Below are 19891 nucleotides of genomic sequence, written 5' to 3' on the forward strand. Positions count from 1 at the left end.
GTTTAGGTTTAGATTCATTAAGATTCTCGAATTTTTAACACCCCAAAGTTTGCTTTTAATGAAACAAAAGTTTGTTTAATTCAGAAAATTTAAAAAAGGTTTGGGGAAAGTTTCTACCGCCAGAGTAATAACCTGGGATCAGTCAGGCTTTGTGATCATTGATGCCTTGGCAGGAAAGGGCCAATTTTAAAAAATTTTTTTCTTGATGTATCACTTTTAATTTTTTTTACAAAAAATAGGGTGTAAAAAGGGTTTGTAAGTTAGATGAGTATTTTTTTACTTTTTTAAAAGGTTTATTTAATTAGTCCTAATTTCATTTTTTTTTCATGGCTGCTTTCCCATGCTGTTTACAGGATTATGGTATTTTTGTGATGATCCTTACTTTCTTTGGTAATAAAGGAATGTTTTAAATATGGGGCTTAACATATCCCCGGTGACTTTTTTTTGGTACAAAGCCCCGATTTATATGTTTGCCTTTTTTGGCAGAGAGATATATTTCCCTTTTGTAAAAAGGAAAAGGGGGATAAAAGAGTGAAAAAAATTATAGGGAATAAGTCTGTTGAGTATACCTGGTAAATTTATGGTAGATTTTTTTGGGAAAGAATTAAGATGAACAAGGAGGCTTTAGGAAAAGTAGGGGTTGGACCAAGTGTTTACAGTAAAAATAAAACAATATTTAGATAAGGCTGAAGAGGTTTTTGTGGCTTTATGGATTTGGAAAAGGCATATAAAGGGGTGGATAGGGGGGTTGGCAGATGCTGCAGGTGTTTTATAGGAGGGGGCTACTGAAAGCAGTGAAGTTTTTTACAAGGATATGAAGCTCAGGTTAGAGAGGGGAGAGGGGGAGATTTTTTCAAAAAATTGGGCCTTAAAAAGGATGGGGATGTCCCCGTTTTCAAATTTTTATAGAGGGGGGTTGTAAGAAAGTAATGCAAGGTCTTGGCAAGGGGGGGAAAAAAGATAAAAATTAAGCAAAAAGTGGAGTTGTCACAGTTGCTTTTTGCTAAACACTGTGCTTTGGGAGATTCTGAAGAGAAATTCAGAGGTTTGGGAGAAATTTGGTGGGGTATGTAAAAAAAGAAAATTAAAAGTGAATATAGGAACAAAAGGGTAATGGGGATAAAAAAGATTAGGGATAAAAGTTGATATCAGATTGGGGGGAGAGAGTATGGAGGAGGAATGTATTCTTTTGGGAGGGATTTGTAAAGGATTCAAAGGGAAGGGGGTAATCATAGTTTGAGGGAAAAAGGGGAGGGGGCACTTGGGAGTCTGTGGAGACAGAATTTTGGGTCCATGGAAAAAAGAGGAAATTTTGAGACAGTTATACCAACACTCCTATAGGGTGTGAAGCATGGGTGATGAATGTTCCAAAAGGTGGGGGGTGATGTTGGTCTGAGGGCAATGTGGGTATGTTAAAATAGAAAATTTTTTTTGGAAATTGGGGAGAAGGTGGGGATTATAAACATTATTCAGAAGGTGGGGAAGGGTTGTTGAGGTGGTTCGAATGAGAAATGAAAAAAAAAGAATGACTTGAGTGTATAACTAGTGGAGGGGGGTGGGGTTGGGCCCTTTGGAAAAGGGTTTGGGAGGGGGGGGAAAGGGGTTTTAGAGGGTTTTGGACTTCCAGAAAGCGTGGCGATGTGGGGGTTTAAAATTATGCAGAAAATTCAGGGGGGAAATTGGGAAAAAGGTGTGGAGTTAAAAAAGATTAGTGAGGGCAGAAGGGGGGTTGTTGAGGGGGTTTGGTCATTTAAGAGAATGGATCAAATAGAATGACGGGGAAAGATATAAATCTATGGGGAAAGGGAAAGGCAGGTGGGGGTCATTAAAGGGGGTGGAGAGGGGGGGAAAGGAGGTTTTGGGGGCAAGGGCTTGTTCCAGGCTCCCATAAACGTGTTAGATAGAGTGAATGGAGCGAGGTACTTGGGCCCTGGATCTGTTGGGGGTGAGCAGGGGGGATTAAGATAGGCAAACTAGGTTTGCCTGGGGCCCCGTCCAAGGGATTCAGGGGCTCACCCAAGACTGCCTGGTGAAGCGTCCACCAAAAAGTTAAAGGGTTTGGAGAAAATTGATTTTTAAAAATTAATAAAAACAAAAATAAATAATGAAATAAAATAAAAAAAAAATAAACCTAACCATGGGGAACCTCAACAAGCCTTTTTTTACATCAGAACAGTTTTTTTTTCCCCGCAATGGGTGAGAGGAGATCCTTCCCCAAATTTTTTTTATAATTACATGTTATCTAGACTTGATTGGACAAAAAGGTTTTTTTGGAAAAATTTTTTAAAAAGAAAAACCAAAAAGCAAAACTGATTTCGTTGTAGGTTTTAAAGATTTTGTCCTGTCTTTAAGTTTTTTTATCATTTCAATAACAGATTAATTGATTGATTTCTACATATTCCCAAATGCTTTTTTTTTCAATTTGGGGATGTAAACATCAATTTTTAAATTTTTCCCCAGAAACACATAAGTCACACAGAAAATCTTTGGGTTTGGGGGAAACTGAAAATTGCCCCTGCATTTTTTAATTTGTCCTTTATCATGGTGGTGGCCTTTTCATGAAAAACATAATAATTAGTTTAGTAGAAAATGGTAATAAAAATACCATTGTGCATTGTTTTTGGACTTATGATTTCTGTTTAAGTAAAGGATAAGGAGGATGAATTGAAAATATTGAGCCCAAATCCTAACCAATCTATGGAAAAAGTTCTGTATTGACCCCTTTCTGTAATGTTTTAAATTTTTTAGATGAAAGAAGAAAGGGGACAAAAGGCCTTTCCCCCCCAATTGACAGAAAAAAATTAATAAAAAAAAATAATAAAAATTGAAAATGAAAAATTTGTATTTGCAATTGACAGTACATCCTCATTATGGCATCTCGAAGGGATGGGGGCGTTTCAGTGGGTACAAAAAGAAAGAAGAAAATTGAAGAAGAACAGAAAAGAAAGATGGGGAAACTGCAGAAAGATCACAATGTCAAAAAGTTTCTTTTAAAAAGTTGAATTGAATCATCAGATAAACAGGAAGCCCTCCTCCATTATTTCTCAGCCAGCATCTACTTCTTTTGGTCCCCCTCTCAATGTCTCAACGGAATTTCATCCACAGGTTTGTTTTAAAAAGATCCTGCCTCGGCCAAAAATCCCAGTTTCTCCAATGTTTTCATTGCAGAAATTCAGTAAAACTCGAACATTGACTTTGAAATCAGCAAATTTATGATATGGAAGTGCCATTGTTTAAAGTCATCTGTTTTTTTGAAGTTTTGAAATTCAGAAACTGTAAAAAGATCATGGATGGTTCTCTGAAAGCTCAGGAAAAGTGTACTGTTCATCAAGCACTCCAAAGAAAATCCCCAAAAGGGTTTCAGTGACGGGAAAAAATTCCGCTTTTGAGGAACAAAAAACAGCACCACCACAGGAGCTGCATTTGATTTAAAAAAAAAAAAAAAAAATTGCCCAAGTCGGACTAAACGTCATTTTCTTTTTTTAGGGCGGTTTTTTGTGTATTTAGACAGTGTATTTTGACGAAAAAGGCATTGATTCTATTTGGAAAATAAAAACTGAAAAAGCGACTTATTGGAAAAAAAAGTTCTAGAAAGAGTTGTTGTTTTTAAAATTCTTACCCTAAGGGGACAACCTGGAAAATGAGGTTTTTGGGTTCGAAAACAAGGGCAATTTCCTGGGGATCATAGAACTTTGCAACCCATCCATTCTGCAATCATGTGTCAGCCTTGGGAATGCAGAAAAAACACTGATTTTCATGTCATCTATATATGCAATAATTTATTGAACTGATGACTAAAAAGGGTCCTCAATAACATCATGATGTGCTGAAAAAAATACTTTGCAAAAGTGTAGATTAGCACGATATTTCACGAAGATCAATTAATTTTTCATTGTTTTTTGTCGACCCAGTGGTGCCGTAGAGTGCTTTATAAAATTTTTCCTCTTCGGGCCATAGGGAGAAAAATATAATGTAGTCTGATCTTGCTTGAACGATTCTCTTATGGATTGCCTGGGACTAGAAATGAAAGAAAATAGTGGGGAAAAATAAAATGAATTGCCCCCCAACCCAATCAACCCCATTCTAATATTCCCCTCTCAAAATTCTTTTAATCTTGGGGGGTCTTGCTGCAAGTGTTTTGCTGCGTTTCTTTTTTTGATTTTACAAGCACTTTTTAATTTTTTTTGTTTAACGCCGGTGGAGTTATCAAGTCAACCATTCATGGAGATGTTAAATCATTATCAAAAAAAGGGTGGTCAGGCTGATGCAACACATGCTTTGAAAGACACTTTTTGAAATACGTTCTTTGATCCAAATGCAGAGGATGAAACCAGACACAACTAAAGAGAAGCAGACAGCATCAAAATTGGAAGTTTTTTGAATTGGCCCCTTGTGTTTGGGGGACGTATACGGCGGAAAAATCCCAAACAAGACACTTCAGAAAATTAAAATTGAAATGGCTCTTGTGTTTTTCTATGGGGTTAGGGGAATTTGAAGCCCCTTTTCAATGAAGAATTTTTAAATTTTTGGGAAAGAAAGCAAACTGCTGGTAAAAGATCAGTGGGGGCTGATCATCAGGGTAAAGGAAGGGGAAAAGCAATTTTGAAGAGCCAGACAATAAAATTGTGTTCACAAGGCAGAAATGTAAGACGCTCATTTTGCATTCTGGATTCACTGTTTAAGAATTTGAAAAAAAGAAATCCCCAGCCCAAGACAAGTTTGGATTTCTGTTAAAAATTACTACTATGCCAGATGCAGAATTGAGAGAAGTGCATTAAATTTTTAACAACCCCTTTCAGCAGATGTTCGGGACATTTGTTGAAGAAATATTTCATTTTTTGGGATATAATCAGATTAAACCCCACCTGAAAATTAACCCTATTTTAAACTTTTAAAAAATGCAGGTATCTCAAAAACCCTTTCCCTAATTTACATATGATCACCTTTACCTAACATTTCCAGGTACTGTGTGAAGGAGCATTCTTTTTTTTTTAAAGGGGAAAAAACCAGTCGTTAACAATGGCCAAGACAAATTGTGTAACCTCCTTTTCTTTGGGTTTGATCTAACGAAAAATATTGATTTTCAGAAAATAATTGATGATTTTCCCAAATTTAAAAACCCAAAAAAAGTTTATTTAAGGGTGCCTGGGAATATAAAAATTTTTATTTTTTGTTTTTATTGATTTGATAGTCTTATGCTGATGAAATGTAAAAAAAGGTCATATTTAAAAAGGAAAAAAAAGTTTTTAGGGTTATGCTGAATAAAAAGTACAGATTACTACTTTAATAGCCAATCTAGTAATACTTTTATTTATTCTTTTAAAATCATGTTTTAACAAGATATTAATGGCTTTTGGGAAAAGGTTTTTGGTTGTTTGATGTATTTTCCCCTAATAAATTTTAATCAAATAACCAGAATGTATTTAATGACCAAAATTTAAACCCCCTCCGCTAATCCCCCTTGACCTAAAAGGGGGCCCCCGCCAATTTGAAAGCCTCCCCCGAGACTTTTAAACCCCCTCAGTGTGGGGGGTAATTTTTATGAAGGGTTCAGGAACCGTTATTTTCAAAAGTGGACTTAGCCCTAAAAGGGGAAAACAATGCCTGCACTTTGAACATAAAAAAGGGGAAGCTGCAGGAGGCCGCTGGCCCATACAGGCAGGCCCTTTAAAATTCATCCACTAAAAAAACATTTGCCACCCAATTTTCAATCCCACCCAAAGAAAAAGCTCGAGGGAAAGCCCCAAAACCCAACCCCCCACTCATGTATTCCCCTTGATTTGAAATAAAATAGCCTCAAACCCGGTGACTGTTCCACTCATCAACTACCCTATTTCCAAACCAATATTTTCCCCATGCCCTTTTAAATCAAAATTTATCTAATTTAAACCATTAAAAGGTTCTCTGGAAAACATCCAAGACCTTATTAATATCCCTTTATTAATACCTATTCCATTATACACTTGATCAGGTCTCCTCATTCTTCGCCCAAAGGGTAATGTCAAGGGTCTTCAATTTTTCTTCAAAAGGAAGATTTCAAATCATGTATTAATTTAGTCATCCCGCTGAATTTTTTAAAACAATTTTTTTCCATTTTGAAAACGGAGAAAAACTGAGCTGTAACCGGCGATTTTACAATGATTATAAAGCGATGCCCTTTGGACTCTTTGCTTACATTTCTGATAAAAACCCCCGTAATCTATTTGCCTTATACGCGCGGGGCTTTGCTGTCTTGGTTAAGGTTGTGCTCCCCAAAACCCCCCAAGTCCTTTTTTAATCTGTATGGCTAAGTTCTACATCATTTAACTTATAAGTACAGAATGGCACCCAATTTTCAGAACCTTGCATTTACCCATTGAACGCATCTGCCACTTTTCTGCCAAGAATAGGGGTTTGTTTAAATCCCCCTAAGTTCCATAACATCTACGTTAATCAATTATCCTACCCATCTTGTGTCATTAATTTGTTTAATCATAATTTCTCAAGATCTTTGATATATTTATAAACAACAACCCCAAGACGCCTTGGAACGCCACTTTTACAGATCCCCCCCGGTTTCCCCTTTATGGACACTCTTTTTCCCCGTCAGTGAGCCATGACTACCCACGAACCTTTTCCCAATGCCAGGTGCCATTTTTTAACAGTCTTGGTGTGGAACCTATCAAAAGCCTTACTAAAATCAAAGAAATAATATCAAATTTTTTTATTGTGGTCAACAGCCCAAAAGCTTTTTTACGAAGAAAGAAAAATTAGTTAGACAAGACCGGCTCTTGTAAACCCCTTTTTAATTTCAAACGCATGTATCGAGATGGTTTTTATAATTTGAGCTATAATTGCTCTAGTAATTTGCCTACAATTGAGGTCAGGCTTAGGCGAAATTGGGGTAAGATTGTCCCTGTTTTAAAAATGGGAATTACATTACCCATCTTCCATATCGAACTACACCTGTTTGAAGAGATAAATTAAAATTTAGTTAAGGGTTCCAAGGTTCCATTTTGCTTTCCCTTTAAAGAACCCTTTAAAAAAACCTCATCAGGCCCCGGGACTTATTTTGTTCAGTCTGTCTATCTGTTTCCAAAACATCCCCTAGTGACGGGTTTTTAAAAAATTTTATCTTCTTCAGCCCACTGAAAAAAATTAAATTTACGGGAATATTGTTAGTGCTTCCTGTGAAAAAACTGAGAGAAAATAATTTAAAATCAACATTTCATTCTCTTTGTAGTGGGTGCCCATAGTTTTTTTAAAGGGGACCATCTTTTCTCAAATTTTTGTTCTATAGACCGGGAAAAAATTTTTTGGGTTAGTTTTAGAATCCCAAACTTTAATTTCTGTCCCTTTGTTTTTTTACCCCCTTTTAATGTCCTCTTAATGTAAATTACTGATTCAAAAGATGACCTCCCCTTTTTTTGATGCCTATAAATTCCTTTCTTATCCCCCAGAGATATTTGAGCCTATTATTCACCCTTTTTGGGTCATTTTTTTTGATCAATTTCTTTAAGGGAAAAACGCTTTTGTATAGTTTTCAGAAAACTGTCATTTGATGTGCTACCCCAGTCAAAAAAGAAAAGGTTCTCTCCCATCTAACCCGCTGAAAATCGGGGACGTTACTGAGTTACCTACATCGTTTATTCAATGCTAAATGAAATGATTTGTGGGCTGCACCATTTCCCTTTAAAATTTTTAAAATTATTAACAAGGATTCATTATTTAAAATAAGTAAACGGGTTTTTTCCCGGGTTCTGCCAAAACTGCTTAAAAAAACAATCCTGAAAAACTAAAAGTCTTTGGATTCAAACCCCACAAAAAATTTCCAATCAACATACAAAATTTAAAAGTCTCCGAATTACCATTATGGCCTTGTGGCCAAAAATTTCCCCCCATAGTTTTTTCCTGGTCCTACTGTTTGGGGACGGAATCCCCCTTCTTTTTTTCCATGCCCTAAAATTTTACCCAAAAAATCTTTGTGATTTAACAAATTTTTTATGCAAATTCATACCCGAATACTCCAATTAATATTCTTCTTCTTGGAAAAATTTTAAAAACCCTGAATTGACTTCCCGCAGGCATGTCCGATTTTTTAAATTAAACCACGCCTCAGTTAAAAATATGTTACCTGCACGAACAATCTCAACTGCCCATTTTATTCCTAGCACTAGGGCAATTAGCATAATAAACATTGAAAGACTCTCCTTTCTTTACCCTTCCTGCTCATTTTTTTTTCACAAACCCATTACTGTCCTTATCACCCAAGGTCCCCGGCCAATATCTACCTCGTTTTATTATTACTAGTTCCCCTAGAACTCGTAATTTATACACTGGGACTTCACGTTTTCCTGCCCAAAAACCCTACCACTAACTACCCTAGTTTAAAGTCCTAACTGCCCCTCCACCGGGTTTCCCGTGCCCCACCCCACACCTAGATAAGAACCCCCTCCCCGGGATACATGTCATTTTTCCTAAATCCCAGTTGTCAATGAAGTTACTGCTTTTCCTTACAGTATTTGTCCCGCCAGCAATTTACACCTTTCCCCGGGCAACCATTCATTTCAACTCCCCCCTTGGCAAAAACTACATATGAGGGGTTCCCCCCCTTTCTCCTAATTATTTCTTTGACCCATCCTGCTAATCAGGTCTTCACTCCACGCCCGCCAACATCGTTTCCCAGCACTGAGAAGATAAGGATTACTCCCATTACCTTCTGATGCATCAGAGGTTTTAAATCCCATCCCAGCCCCAGGAAAGCAAACCCCTGCTCCCCTTCCTTTAAGCAGAACCCCCATCCAATACCTTACTTGTTATCCCAAAACAACAATATTATTCCCTTTGGTGCGTCTCGTTCGTACACTCCCTTGGGGTACCTGAGAATGGAAAAATTTCACAACAGTTTCACCCCGTCTTTCAAAGGGGGTTTTGGGTATTGGCAGTTTTGGGGGGAAGTTTGTATCTTTATAATATATGTTCTAAAATGTTGTATTCTGAGCATCCCGCAAAAACAGGATTATGTTATAAAGGGTTTAATGAATGGATTTTTTTTGGGGATTTTTTTTTTTTTACCCGTCGGGGGCGGGATTGTTAAAAAAAAAAAAAAAGGAAAAGGTTTTAAACTTACGTTGGGGTTAAACAAAGTAAATTTTTGAAGGGGTCAGGAACCTGTGGGCTGGGTTATCCTGGGGGATGGGGAATAAGTGTCTGCCCTGAAGGAGGGGAAAAGTTGGTTTTATAACTTTTTAAAACACCCCCCTGCAAGACAGTGATGGGTGAATGATTAAAGTTTTTTTTGACCCAGCCGGGAATCCCAAAATTTTTTAAAAAAAAAATTTGTTTTTAAGGGGATTCTTAAGTCCTGTTATTTTCTTTATTTACTTCTTAACTGTACATTTGAAGAGTGGGGAAAAATTTAATTTGGTGAAAGATCCATTTACGTTTTTAATTTATCATGTTAAAAATATAGATTTTAAATTTATTAAAATTTAGATTTTTTAAAGGGGAAAGGGTTTAGGGTACCCCCAATGAAAGGGGGAGAGATGAGTAGACTGAGAGAAATAAAAAGAAAGGCCCAAAATAAGGGGATCTGGTACTGTACATACATTCGCTTTACATCTCTACTGTTCCTGCCTACTTTCATACATATACATATACGTAAACTCATATACTGGGTCCCGATATGAGACTTTTAAAACTGTGAAAAATTTTTAAAATAATATATTTTTAATATATACCATATTTTTTAAAATAGTACTATATTAGATATAAAATATATACTTTGGCATTTTTTTGCTATTTTTAAATGTTTATTTAATGGACCATCCCGTTGTTAGTCCCTTATATGGAAGGTTTCTGTATTTCTTTTCCAAAAATGCTTATATTTTAGGAATGGGTGGCAAATCTTGCAATAAACTCAAGTTTAAGGAGAAAATTTTTGAGTATTGTTCATGTAAAGTATATCCCCCAAAATGACCTGCTGAACAACTGGGATAAATTTTGGTTTATTTTAAACACAAAAAATTTTCAAATTTCCAAATTATCCATCTCAATCTTGTCACTGGTTGCATTGGGAAGGCTCGCTTCCAAGGAAAGTGGTAAGTTAATTTTGTTGGCCCCCGCCCGTATGTGTTTTTATTAGTAGTTATGATAAGATTTGTTCAGTTTTTAACCAGAGGGGTTAGGGACCATGGGTAACTTTGGGAAAATCAGAGGGATTGAGGGCTCTGTCTTATTTCCATTGGGGGTTTTTTAGTCTTTCCCCATGATGTGACCCCCCAGGATAACACCCCGGGACCCCTTTCAAGGTAAACAGAGATGTGTAAGGAAACACCCATTGTTTCCTTATCGTTGAACCATAGACACTTAAAGGGGTGCGAGGGCATTGCCTACCGGCCACCCTTTAACTTCCCTTCTTAAAATCTAAATTTTTGAGAGGCGGCTTTTTTTATATTTTTTGCCCCTCTTTGTGATCTGTTTAAAATTTGAATATCTAATTCTACTTTTTTTTTTTTAACCATTGGATTTTTTAAAAATTTCCCCAAGATATTTTGTTGAAACCTTTAAAAACCCTGTAGATCACATCATTGTTTTTTTTTTTTTCCAAAGGGTCAATTTTTTGTAGGGGTTTAAAATTTATATTCACAGATAAACTCATTTTAAGGAAAACCATGGCTTGCTTTCAATCTAAAAATCATGTGCCAAAAAAAAATTAAAATACAAAAAAAAAAAACTGAATAATTGAAGTAAAGAAAAAAGACCATTGGCAAAAAATTTGAGTTCATTATGAAGCGGATTCAGAGATTTGACTTATAACATCATTTCTATTTTATCTGTCCTGCTTTTTTACATATTGGGGTATAAAAGTGTCCATCTTTTTACCTCTTTTGGTTTTTTTTTAGCCATACTCCCCTCAGAGTTAGGTTTTTTCTTCTAGATTAGGTTTTTTGTGCCCTGTTTAATCTCTCTTTCTTTTTTAAATTTTTTCCCTTTTAGGTCTCTTCACCCACGAGTTTTTTGCCCATGAGAGAAATACCAGGGCCGAAGTTCAACACTATATCCCCTTCCTAATTTTACTGAGCTGAAAAAAATTTAAAAGGTCTATTTTTAATACTTCAAAAATAAATCACAAAATTAAGAGATGAAATTGATGTTTTGATCTGTCTTGGGCTGTGATCCCGGGAAGTCCAAAAATTGCCCACATTTTTAACCCCCTAATGAAGGCCCAACCAAGTGTCTCTTGGTTCGAAAAAATTAAAAAAATTATTTTTTTTTATGAAAATGTTAAGTTTTTTGATTGTTTTATCCCCCCTAAAAAATTTTTCCCTCAGATTCCGATGAGGTCCAAATTTGTGAATTTATTTGGGCGCGACTGCCCCCCACCCAAAATTTTATTTACTTGTACGATGGTTTCTTTTTTCCCTTTTTTTTTTCACATAACTTTTTTTGGCCTTAACCAAATTATTGTGCAATGTTAAATATACCTCGTTGAATGAAAACAATTATAAAAACACTCATCATTAAAAGTTGCTAAAACTTGTTTACCAAAACAAAAAATGTAAACAAAATTTTTTGATTGTTTTATAATATATATACATATGTACAACACTGACATTTTTGAATGCTGCACTGGGAAATTTTTTGAAACATGGGTATAAGCTGGTGTCTTCACTCCTAAAAAGAGTGTTCGATTTTGTTCGGGGGATGTCCCAGACAAACACCCTTCGCAGTGTAGCAGGGGTGGGGGGTGTGATCACCAGGGCCCCAGACGAGGACATGTGTTGATAATTTTATTCTTTTCAGGTGTTTTTCTTTACTTGAAAATTATTTTTTGATGACAAACAAAATTCACCATATTTAGGTTTCTCCCTGGTCTTCAACATACATATTATAAGCATTCAGCAGGAAATTTAAGAAGATGGAAAAAAAGTTTTTTGTACCACTTATAACTCTTGCAAAACACGCAAACCCAATCTGCATGTCCATTTTCACTTGGGGATATTGAGGTTGTAATCCATCAAGCGCAGATTTTTTAATGGGTTCATTGGTTCTATTCTGCTTCCAGTGTTCCCTTTGGGCGGTGAACTGATGTCAGCAGGTGAATCAGTTGTCATGCCACCAAATGCCATGATGTCGGGGGGGCAAACACCTGCACTTACCTCACGACGCCAGCATTGAACCTAGGATATGTTTACGTTTCCCCACTGTGCCCCAATCCCGTCATGTTCACGCGAAATCACTATATAGGGCTTTGGGCAGTTTTCAAATAAAAATTTCCCCCCAAGATATGGCTCCATCATTTTTAACAATCACCAGAATACCCGTAACCTGGATCTTCCTTTTTTTCCGCCAGTGTAAAATTATATCCAAAACCAGACCATTTTCAAACAAAGAACAAATAACTTTATACCAAAACGTTCCCCTGCTTGGTATATACCTTGAATGGGGTCTTCGAAAAAATCAAAGACTCAAAAAAACTTCCGAAGGATAAAAAACATACAGCACTTTTGTTTCAGGTATAAAACACCGCTGATCTTATATAACCTTCCTCTTTAGGCCTGGTTTTTCTGAAAAAACATAAACCATCCCCAAATCTATTCACTGGTATAATGTCACTGAAAACGGGGTTGAAACAGGCGGTCTGTGCCCAGATGTGTTGGGAAAAGCTTATACACATGTGGCAAAAGCATTATTGTAAAAAACAGATACATCTCTGCCCAGTTGTGTCCTTCCCTGGTGTAGGGGGATCTTTGGGGACAGAATAGTGTTTCATGGTGTACCTGTATGTATTTTTTCCGACAAAAGTCCATGGGGGCATGGAAGAAAAACTGAAAGAATTAGTGGGATTGTTTAATGCATGATCTATTCCACTTTTTTCCATCAAAGCATGGGGGTTAAAAAACCCCCCACGTGCCCAAACCCCGTGGGTAGCGGTGCTTTCTGGAATTTTAATTGGTTGGGGGTTTCAGGGTTTTGGTTTGGGGGGGGGTCGGGCGGTGGTTTGTTTTGAAGTCAGCAGCAGGGTAGTGCGGGCCCATGGGGTCACATGACCATGCCACCACACTATCACCACCACCACCTGCTGCCCCACTCCATCATTTATACCCATCAAACATCGATCTTCACTATCAGGACGTGGGGGGCCTGGGGTGGCCCGAGATGCTCCTTCCTTTTAAAAATATGGCACACTACCAGACCCCATGCGAGTTATAACCGCCGCTTCACTGGGGGAAAATTCACCCCACTTTTCACAACTAGAACCCCAATAACCCAAATCACTATCCCATCACTTTTTCACATCTGAGTCTTGAAGGGCAAATATTTCTTTTGTCCTGGTACAGGTGAACATGAACAGGCCCAGCACCAGAGGGGAAGGTTGTGGGTCATCTGGGTTTTTTTAATTATGTTTTCCTGGGTAATTTTTGGTCACACCCGCCAAAAACCCGAATTTTTCACTGACACTATCATCACTGTTTGAGCTATCATTGGGGGAAAAAAAGACCCCAATCCCGGGAGGAGGAACTTCTTCGCAAGGCAGGGGAAAAAGGGCACCAAGATGGGCCCCCAACACCTTTAGTCCCAGATTTTTTTGGGGGGACACCACCACTGAGACCCATTCTCCAGGCCCAGCCCTCCCCGCTTTATTTGAACCGCTAGTTTTCGATAATACGCAAACACGGTATCTCCCATGCTATTACTATATGACCGGACAGTCAGGGGGTTTAAATTTACTTTGCACATTTTTATCCATCTACCATTCAATAGCTGTATTGTTGTGTCAACATACAATGAAAATGACCCCCTAACTATTTTCCTTATTGTTTGGAGTGCAGGCACTGTATTTCCCCACTTCCAGCTAATTGTGTTTTTAACCCTTGGTCTCGGCCCTAAAACCACTGCCTCCACTCACCTGCCTACATTCTCTAAGCCCCTAGCACTCAAAAAATTTTTTTCCCTCCTAGCCTTACTGGAAAAATTTTTACCTCTTCTTTCCATCCTATTTTATATGCCCAAAACCATTTTGCCATCCACATTCCCCGAATAGCCCTTTATCCTGCACTGTCTGGATAAAAAACTATTTAAAAATTAATACAAAACAGAAATTAAAAGGAAAATTTTTCATGTTCAAAATGTAAACTAAATTTAGACTAGTAGTAAGACAATACAGGTAAAAAATTAAAATGAATATGATTACCTAATGTGCGTGGGGGGGGGGTTTTTTTGTTTGTAAAAATTTTAAAAAAATTCAAATTTTAAAATTTTAAACCCATTCAAGTAGTAGTGTTTGCCTTATTAATTTCTCAATTTTTACAGGGCCCTAGCATTGTATCATGCACAGAAGAGTTTGTGCTGGGTCTACAAAAGGAGTTTCCTGCTACAGTTCCAACAATTTTCCGTACAGGAGACAAATTAGTATCAACCTCTTCAGATTGCAGCAAGTGCTCTACTCCCAGTTTGAATGGTGATGATGGCTGTGAGTCTGAGATGGATTTGAGCAACGCTTCCTGTGCTTTGTGCTGTTCTCCACTAGACACAGAACAAAGTGAGGCATCAGCATTCTATGCCACTGTAGTTTCTGAAAAGTTGTCTGCTAGCACCTCAGTGACTCATGCCTTTCAAGAAACTGTAACACACAGAAACATGCATATCAATGATGAGAAATGCTCACCAATGCTGCTTGGAAATTTAAATAAATGCTGTGAAGCAGATCTTTCTCACATTGCTACTGAGACATTAAAATGCAGTCAGAACCCTGAATGCTGTGTTGGTGGAAAACTTCAGGAAATTACCAAAGAAGTGATGGAACAATATCTCTGTTATGGATGTCGCATCATACTGAGGGAAATGGCGAGTGATTATACAGTAGTATCACATTAATATTGAAAATATAACTGTATTTATTGGTTAAATTTATAAGATTCCAGTTATAGGATTAGCACTTATTTATTTTCTTTGTCTTATTCTTGTGGTGCTCTGGTTTAATTTATAGATATGTATCCACAACAGCATAATCTTTAAACATGATAGGCCAAACCTAGAATGATGAAGCATTACTGATAACAGTGCTTATGAAAATGTTTGCTGGACGTCTTTACAGGTACCATCCCATATTTGGTTTATTATAAACCATAGACTACATGACTAGCTAAATTTTACCCACATACTGTTCAGCTATTTTTTTCTTCTTAAATTTGCTCCATAGTTTTACCCTTTTCTGGTGCAAATTGGAGGCATTACAGTGACAAGTGGATGAACAGTGATGTAAGCTGATACAAAAGAAAGACACTTCTGTAAAACCTTTATGATGACACTTATACACGACAATTTTATCAAGCATAAAAATAAAGGTACATGGCCTTGTAAGGCTATGTGCACCCTGAGGTCAGGCTCAGGAAAGTCACAAATGAACACTAGCAGGCCTACTGGCCCATATGAGGCAGGTCTTTTTCACCCACCTGTTTGTCTAACCTTTTCCCAAAGCCTCATGTCTTAATCAAATCCAGCCCTTCTTGTTCATACATTTGTCTAATCTTTTTCTTTGACCCTACTTGGCAGATTGGTAAACTCATTGACAACTTTGAATACCAGTACTTTTGTACGTCCTTTCTAAATTTAAATTTATCTAATTTAAATCTGTTACTTCTAGTTCTTGCTTGATTCAATATCCTCAGTACTTTGTTTATCCCTATCTTTGCTTGGAGGAACACGTAAGCAAACACTAGGACATTTTTATTGGAAAATGTTTCGGTCCTGGGAGCTTGATCACTTCTATCACGAGGTTAAAAGACAGTATATATTAGGTGGAAAGTGAGGTACGAGTGATGCATAGTGACCTGAAGAATGCCATATTGGGATGAGGACAGGTAGACGATGAGATCATGTGACTTCTTTGTTGTTGAGTAGGTGGTGCTTTGCCTGGTTGAGTATCATGTATGCTTATGCTTATGCTTAAGAAATATTGTAGCTTCCAGTGTTACGCTCCATGGTATTATTATTTATTATCACACTGGCTGATTCCCACCAAGGCAGGGTGGCCCGAAAAAGAAAAACTTTCACCATCATTCACTCCATCACTGTCTTGCCAGAAGGGTGCTTTACACTACAGTTTTTAAACTGCAACATTAACACCCCTCCTTCAGAGTGCAGGCACTGTACTTCCCATCTCCAGGACTCAAGTCCGGCCTGCCGGTTTCCCTGAACCCCTTCATAAATGTTACTTTGCTCACACTCCAACAGCACGTCAAGTATTAAAAACCATTTGTCTCCATTCACTCCTATCAAACACGCTCATGCATACCTGCTGGAAGTCCAAGCCCCTCGCACACAAAACCTCCTTTACCCCCTCTCTCCAACCTTTCCTAGGCCGACCCCTACCCCGCCTTCCTTCCACTACAGACTGATACACTCTTGAAGTCATTCTGTTTCGCTCCATTCTCTCTACATGTCCGAACCACCTCAACAACCCTTCCTCAGCCCTCTGGACAACAGTTTTGGTAATCCCGCACCTCCTCCTAACTTCCAAACTACGAATTCTCTGCATTATATTCACACCACACATTGCCCTCAGACATGACATCTCCACTGCCTCCAGCCTTCTCCTCGCTGCAACATTCATCACCCATGCTTCACACCCATATAAGAGCGTTGGTAAAACTATACTCTCATACATTCCCCTCTTTGCCTCCAAGGACAAAGTTCTTTGTCTCCACAGACTCCTAAGTGCACCACTCACTCTTTTTCCCTCATCAATTCTATGATTCACCTCATCTTTCATAGACCCATCTGCTGACACGTCCACTCCCAAATATCTGAATACATTCACCTCCTCCATACTCTCTCCCTCCAATCTGATATTCAATCTTTCATCACCTAATCTTTTTGTTATCCTCATAACCTTACTCTTTCCTGTATTCACCTTTAATTTTCTTCTTTTGCACACCCTACCAAATTCATCCACCAATCTCTGCAACTTCTCTTCAGAATCTCCCAAGAGCACAGTGTCATCAGCAAAGAGCAGCTGTGACAACTCCCACTTTGTGTGTGATTCTTTATCTTTTAACTCCACGCCTCTTGTCAAGACCCTCGCATTTACTTCTCTTACAACCCCATCTATAAATATATTAAACAACCACAGTGACATCACACATCCTTGTCTAAGGCCTACTTTTACTGAGAAATAATTTCCCTCTTTCCTACATACTCTAACTTGAGCCTCACTATCCTCGTAAAAACTCTTCACTGCTTTCAGTAACCTACCTCCTACACCATACACTTGCAACATCTGCCACATTGCCCCCCTGTCCACCCTGTCATACGCCTTTTCCAAATCCATAAATGCCACAAAGACCTCTTTAGCCTTATCTAAATACTGTTCACTTATATGTTTCACTGTAAACACCTGATCCACACACCCCCTACCTTTCCTAAAGCCTCCTTGTTCATCTGCTATCCTATTCTCCATCTTACTCTTAATTCTTTCAATAATAACTCTACCATACACTTTACCAGGTATACTCAGCAGACTTATCCCCCTATAATTTTTGCACTCTCTTTTATCCCCTTTGCCTTTATACAAAGGAACTATGCATGCTCTCTGCCAATCCCTAGGTACCTTACCCTCTTCCATACATTTATTAAATAATTGCACCAACCACTCCAAAACTATATCCCCACCTGCTTTTAACATTTCTATCTTTATCCCATCAATCCCGGCTGCCTTACCCCCTTTCATTTTACCTACTGCCTCACGAACTTCCCCCACACTCACAACTGGCTCTTCCTCACTCCTACAAGATGTTATTCCTCCTTGCCCTATACACGAAATCACAGCTTCCCTATCTTCATCAACATTTAACAATTCCTCATAATATTCCCTCCATCTTCCCAATACCTCTAACTCTCCATTTAATAACTCTCCTCTCCTATTTTTAACTGACAAATCCATTTGTTCTCTAGGCTTTCTTAACTTGTTAATCTCCCTCCAAAACTTTTTCTTATTTTCAACAAAATTTGTTGATAACATCTCACCCACTCTCTCATTTGCTCTCTTTTTACATTGCTTCACCACTCTCTTAACCTCTCTCTTTTTCTCCATATACTCTTCCCTCCTTGCATCACTTCTACTTTGTAAAAACTTCTCATATGCTAACTTTTTCTCCCTTACTACTCTCTTTACATCATCATTCCACCAATCGCTCCTCTTCCCTCCCGCACCCACTTTCCTGTAACCACAAACTTCTGCTGAACACTCTAACACTACATTTTTAAACCTACCCCATACCTCTTCGACCCCATTGCCTATGCTCTCATTAGCCCATCTATCCTCCAATAGCTGTTTATATCTTACCCTAACTGCCTCCTCTTTTAGTTTATAAACCTTCACCTCTCTCTTCCCTGATGCTTCTATTCTCCTTGTATCCCATCTACCTTTTACTCTCAGTGTAGCTACAACTAGAAAGTGATCTGATATATCTGTGGCCCCTCTATAAACATGTACATCCTGAAGTCTACTCAACAGTCTTTTATCTACCAATACATAATCCAACAAACTACTGTCATTTCGCCCTACATCATATCTTGTATACTTATTTATCCTCTTTTTCTTAAAATATGTATTACCTATAACTAAACCCCTTTCTATACAAAGTTCAATCAAAGGGCTCCCATTATCATTTACACCTGGCACCCCAAACTTACCTACCACACCCTGTCTAAAAGTTTCTCCTACTTTAGCATTCAGGTCCCCTACCACAATTACTCTCTCACTTGGTTCAAAGGCTCCTATACATTCACTTAACATCTCCCAAAATCTCTCTCTCTCCTCTGCATTCCTCTCTTCTCCAGGTGCATACACGCTTATTATGACCCACTTCTCGCATCCAACCTTTACTTTAATCCACATAATTCTTGAATTTACACATTCATATTCTCTTTTCTCCTTCCATAACTGATCATTTAACATTACTGCTACCCCTTCCTTTGCTCTAACTCTCTCAGATACTCCAGATTTAATCCCATTTATTTCCCCCCACTGAAACTCTCCTACCCCCTTCAGCTTTGTTTCGCTTAGGGCCAGGACATCCAACTTCTTTTCATTCATAACATCAGCAATCATCTGTTTCTTGTCATCCGCACTACATCCACGCACATTTAAGCATCCCAGTTTTATAAAGTTTTTCTTCTTCTCTTTTTTAGTAAGTGTCTACAGGAGAAGGGGTTACTAGCCCATTGCTCCCGGCATTTTAGTCGCCTCATACGACACGCATGGCTTACGGAGGAAAGATTCTTTTCCACTTCCCCATGGACAATAGAAGAAATAAAGAAGAACAAGAGCTATTTAGAAAAAGGAGAAAAACCTAGATGTATGTATATATATATGCATGTGCGTGTCTGTGAAGTGTGACCAAAGTGTAAGTAGGAGTAACAAGATATCCCTGTTATCTAGCGTGTTTATGAGACAGAAAAAGAAACCAGCAATCCTACCATCATGCAAAACAGTTACAGGTTTCTGTTTCACAGTCATCTGGCAGGACGGTAGTACTTCCCTGGGTGGTTGCTGTCTACCAACCTACTAATTCTTTGAAGTGGATTTTGGCAGTGCCGCTGCTTTGTTAGAAGTTGATTCAGCAGTGTTGGTGGTACTTGCGAATCGCTGTCACCAACACCATAGTGTAACACTGGAAGCTACAAAATTTCTAAAACATTAGTATGCACGATACTCAACCAGGCAAAGCACCACCTACCCAACAACAAAGGAGTCACATGATCTCAGGCTTTTTAGATGTATCTGATAATGAACAAACTGCTTTGTTCCCACCCACTGGCAATTTTTGCTTATTGTTTGGGGTTAAGAACCTTAGGAGCCATACAAATAGGGCCTGTCTGTATTCTTTTATACTGCTTTCTTTAA

At 38.0% G+C, this 19891-nt stretch overlaps 1 protein-coding gene across 1 annotated transcript in view; it reads left to right on the forward strand.

Moving 5' to 3' along the window:
• The window catches only part of LOC128696849 (cytoplasmic tRNA 2-thiolation protein 2-like), a 33631-nt gene that overhangs the window by 11997 nt on the left and 1743 nt on the right, over positions 1 to 19891 (forward strand). Inside the window, exon 6 of the mRNA XM_070095995.1 lies at positions 14296 to 14829. Within this exon, the coding sequence (XP_069952096.1) occupies positions 14296 to 14829 (534 nt within the window). The remainder of the gene's footprint in view (positions 1 to 14295; positions 14830 to 19891) is intronic.

Source organism: Cherax quadricarinatus, chromosome 52, assembly GCF_038502225.1.
Source record: "Cherax quadricarinatus isolate ZL_2023a chromosome 52, ASM3850222v1, whole genome shotgun sequence".
In the NCBI taxonomy this organism is placed as follows: domain Eukaryota; kingdom Metazoa; phylum Arthropoda; class Malacostraca; order Decapoda; family Parastacidae; genus Cherax; species Cherax quadricarinatus.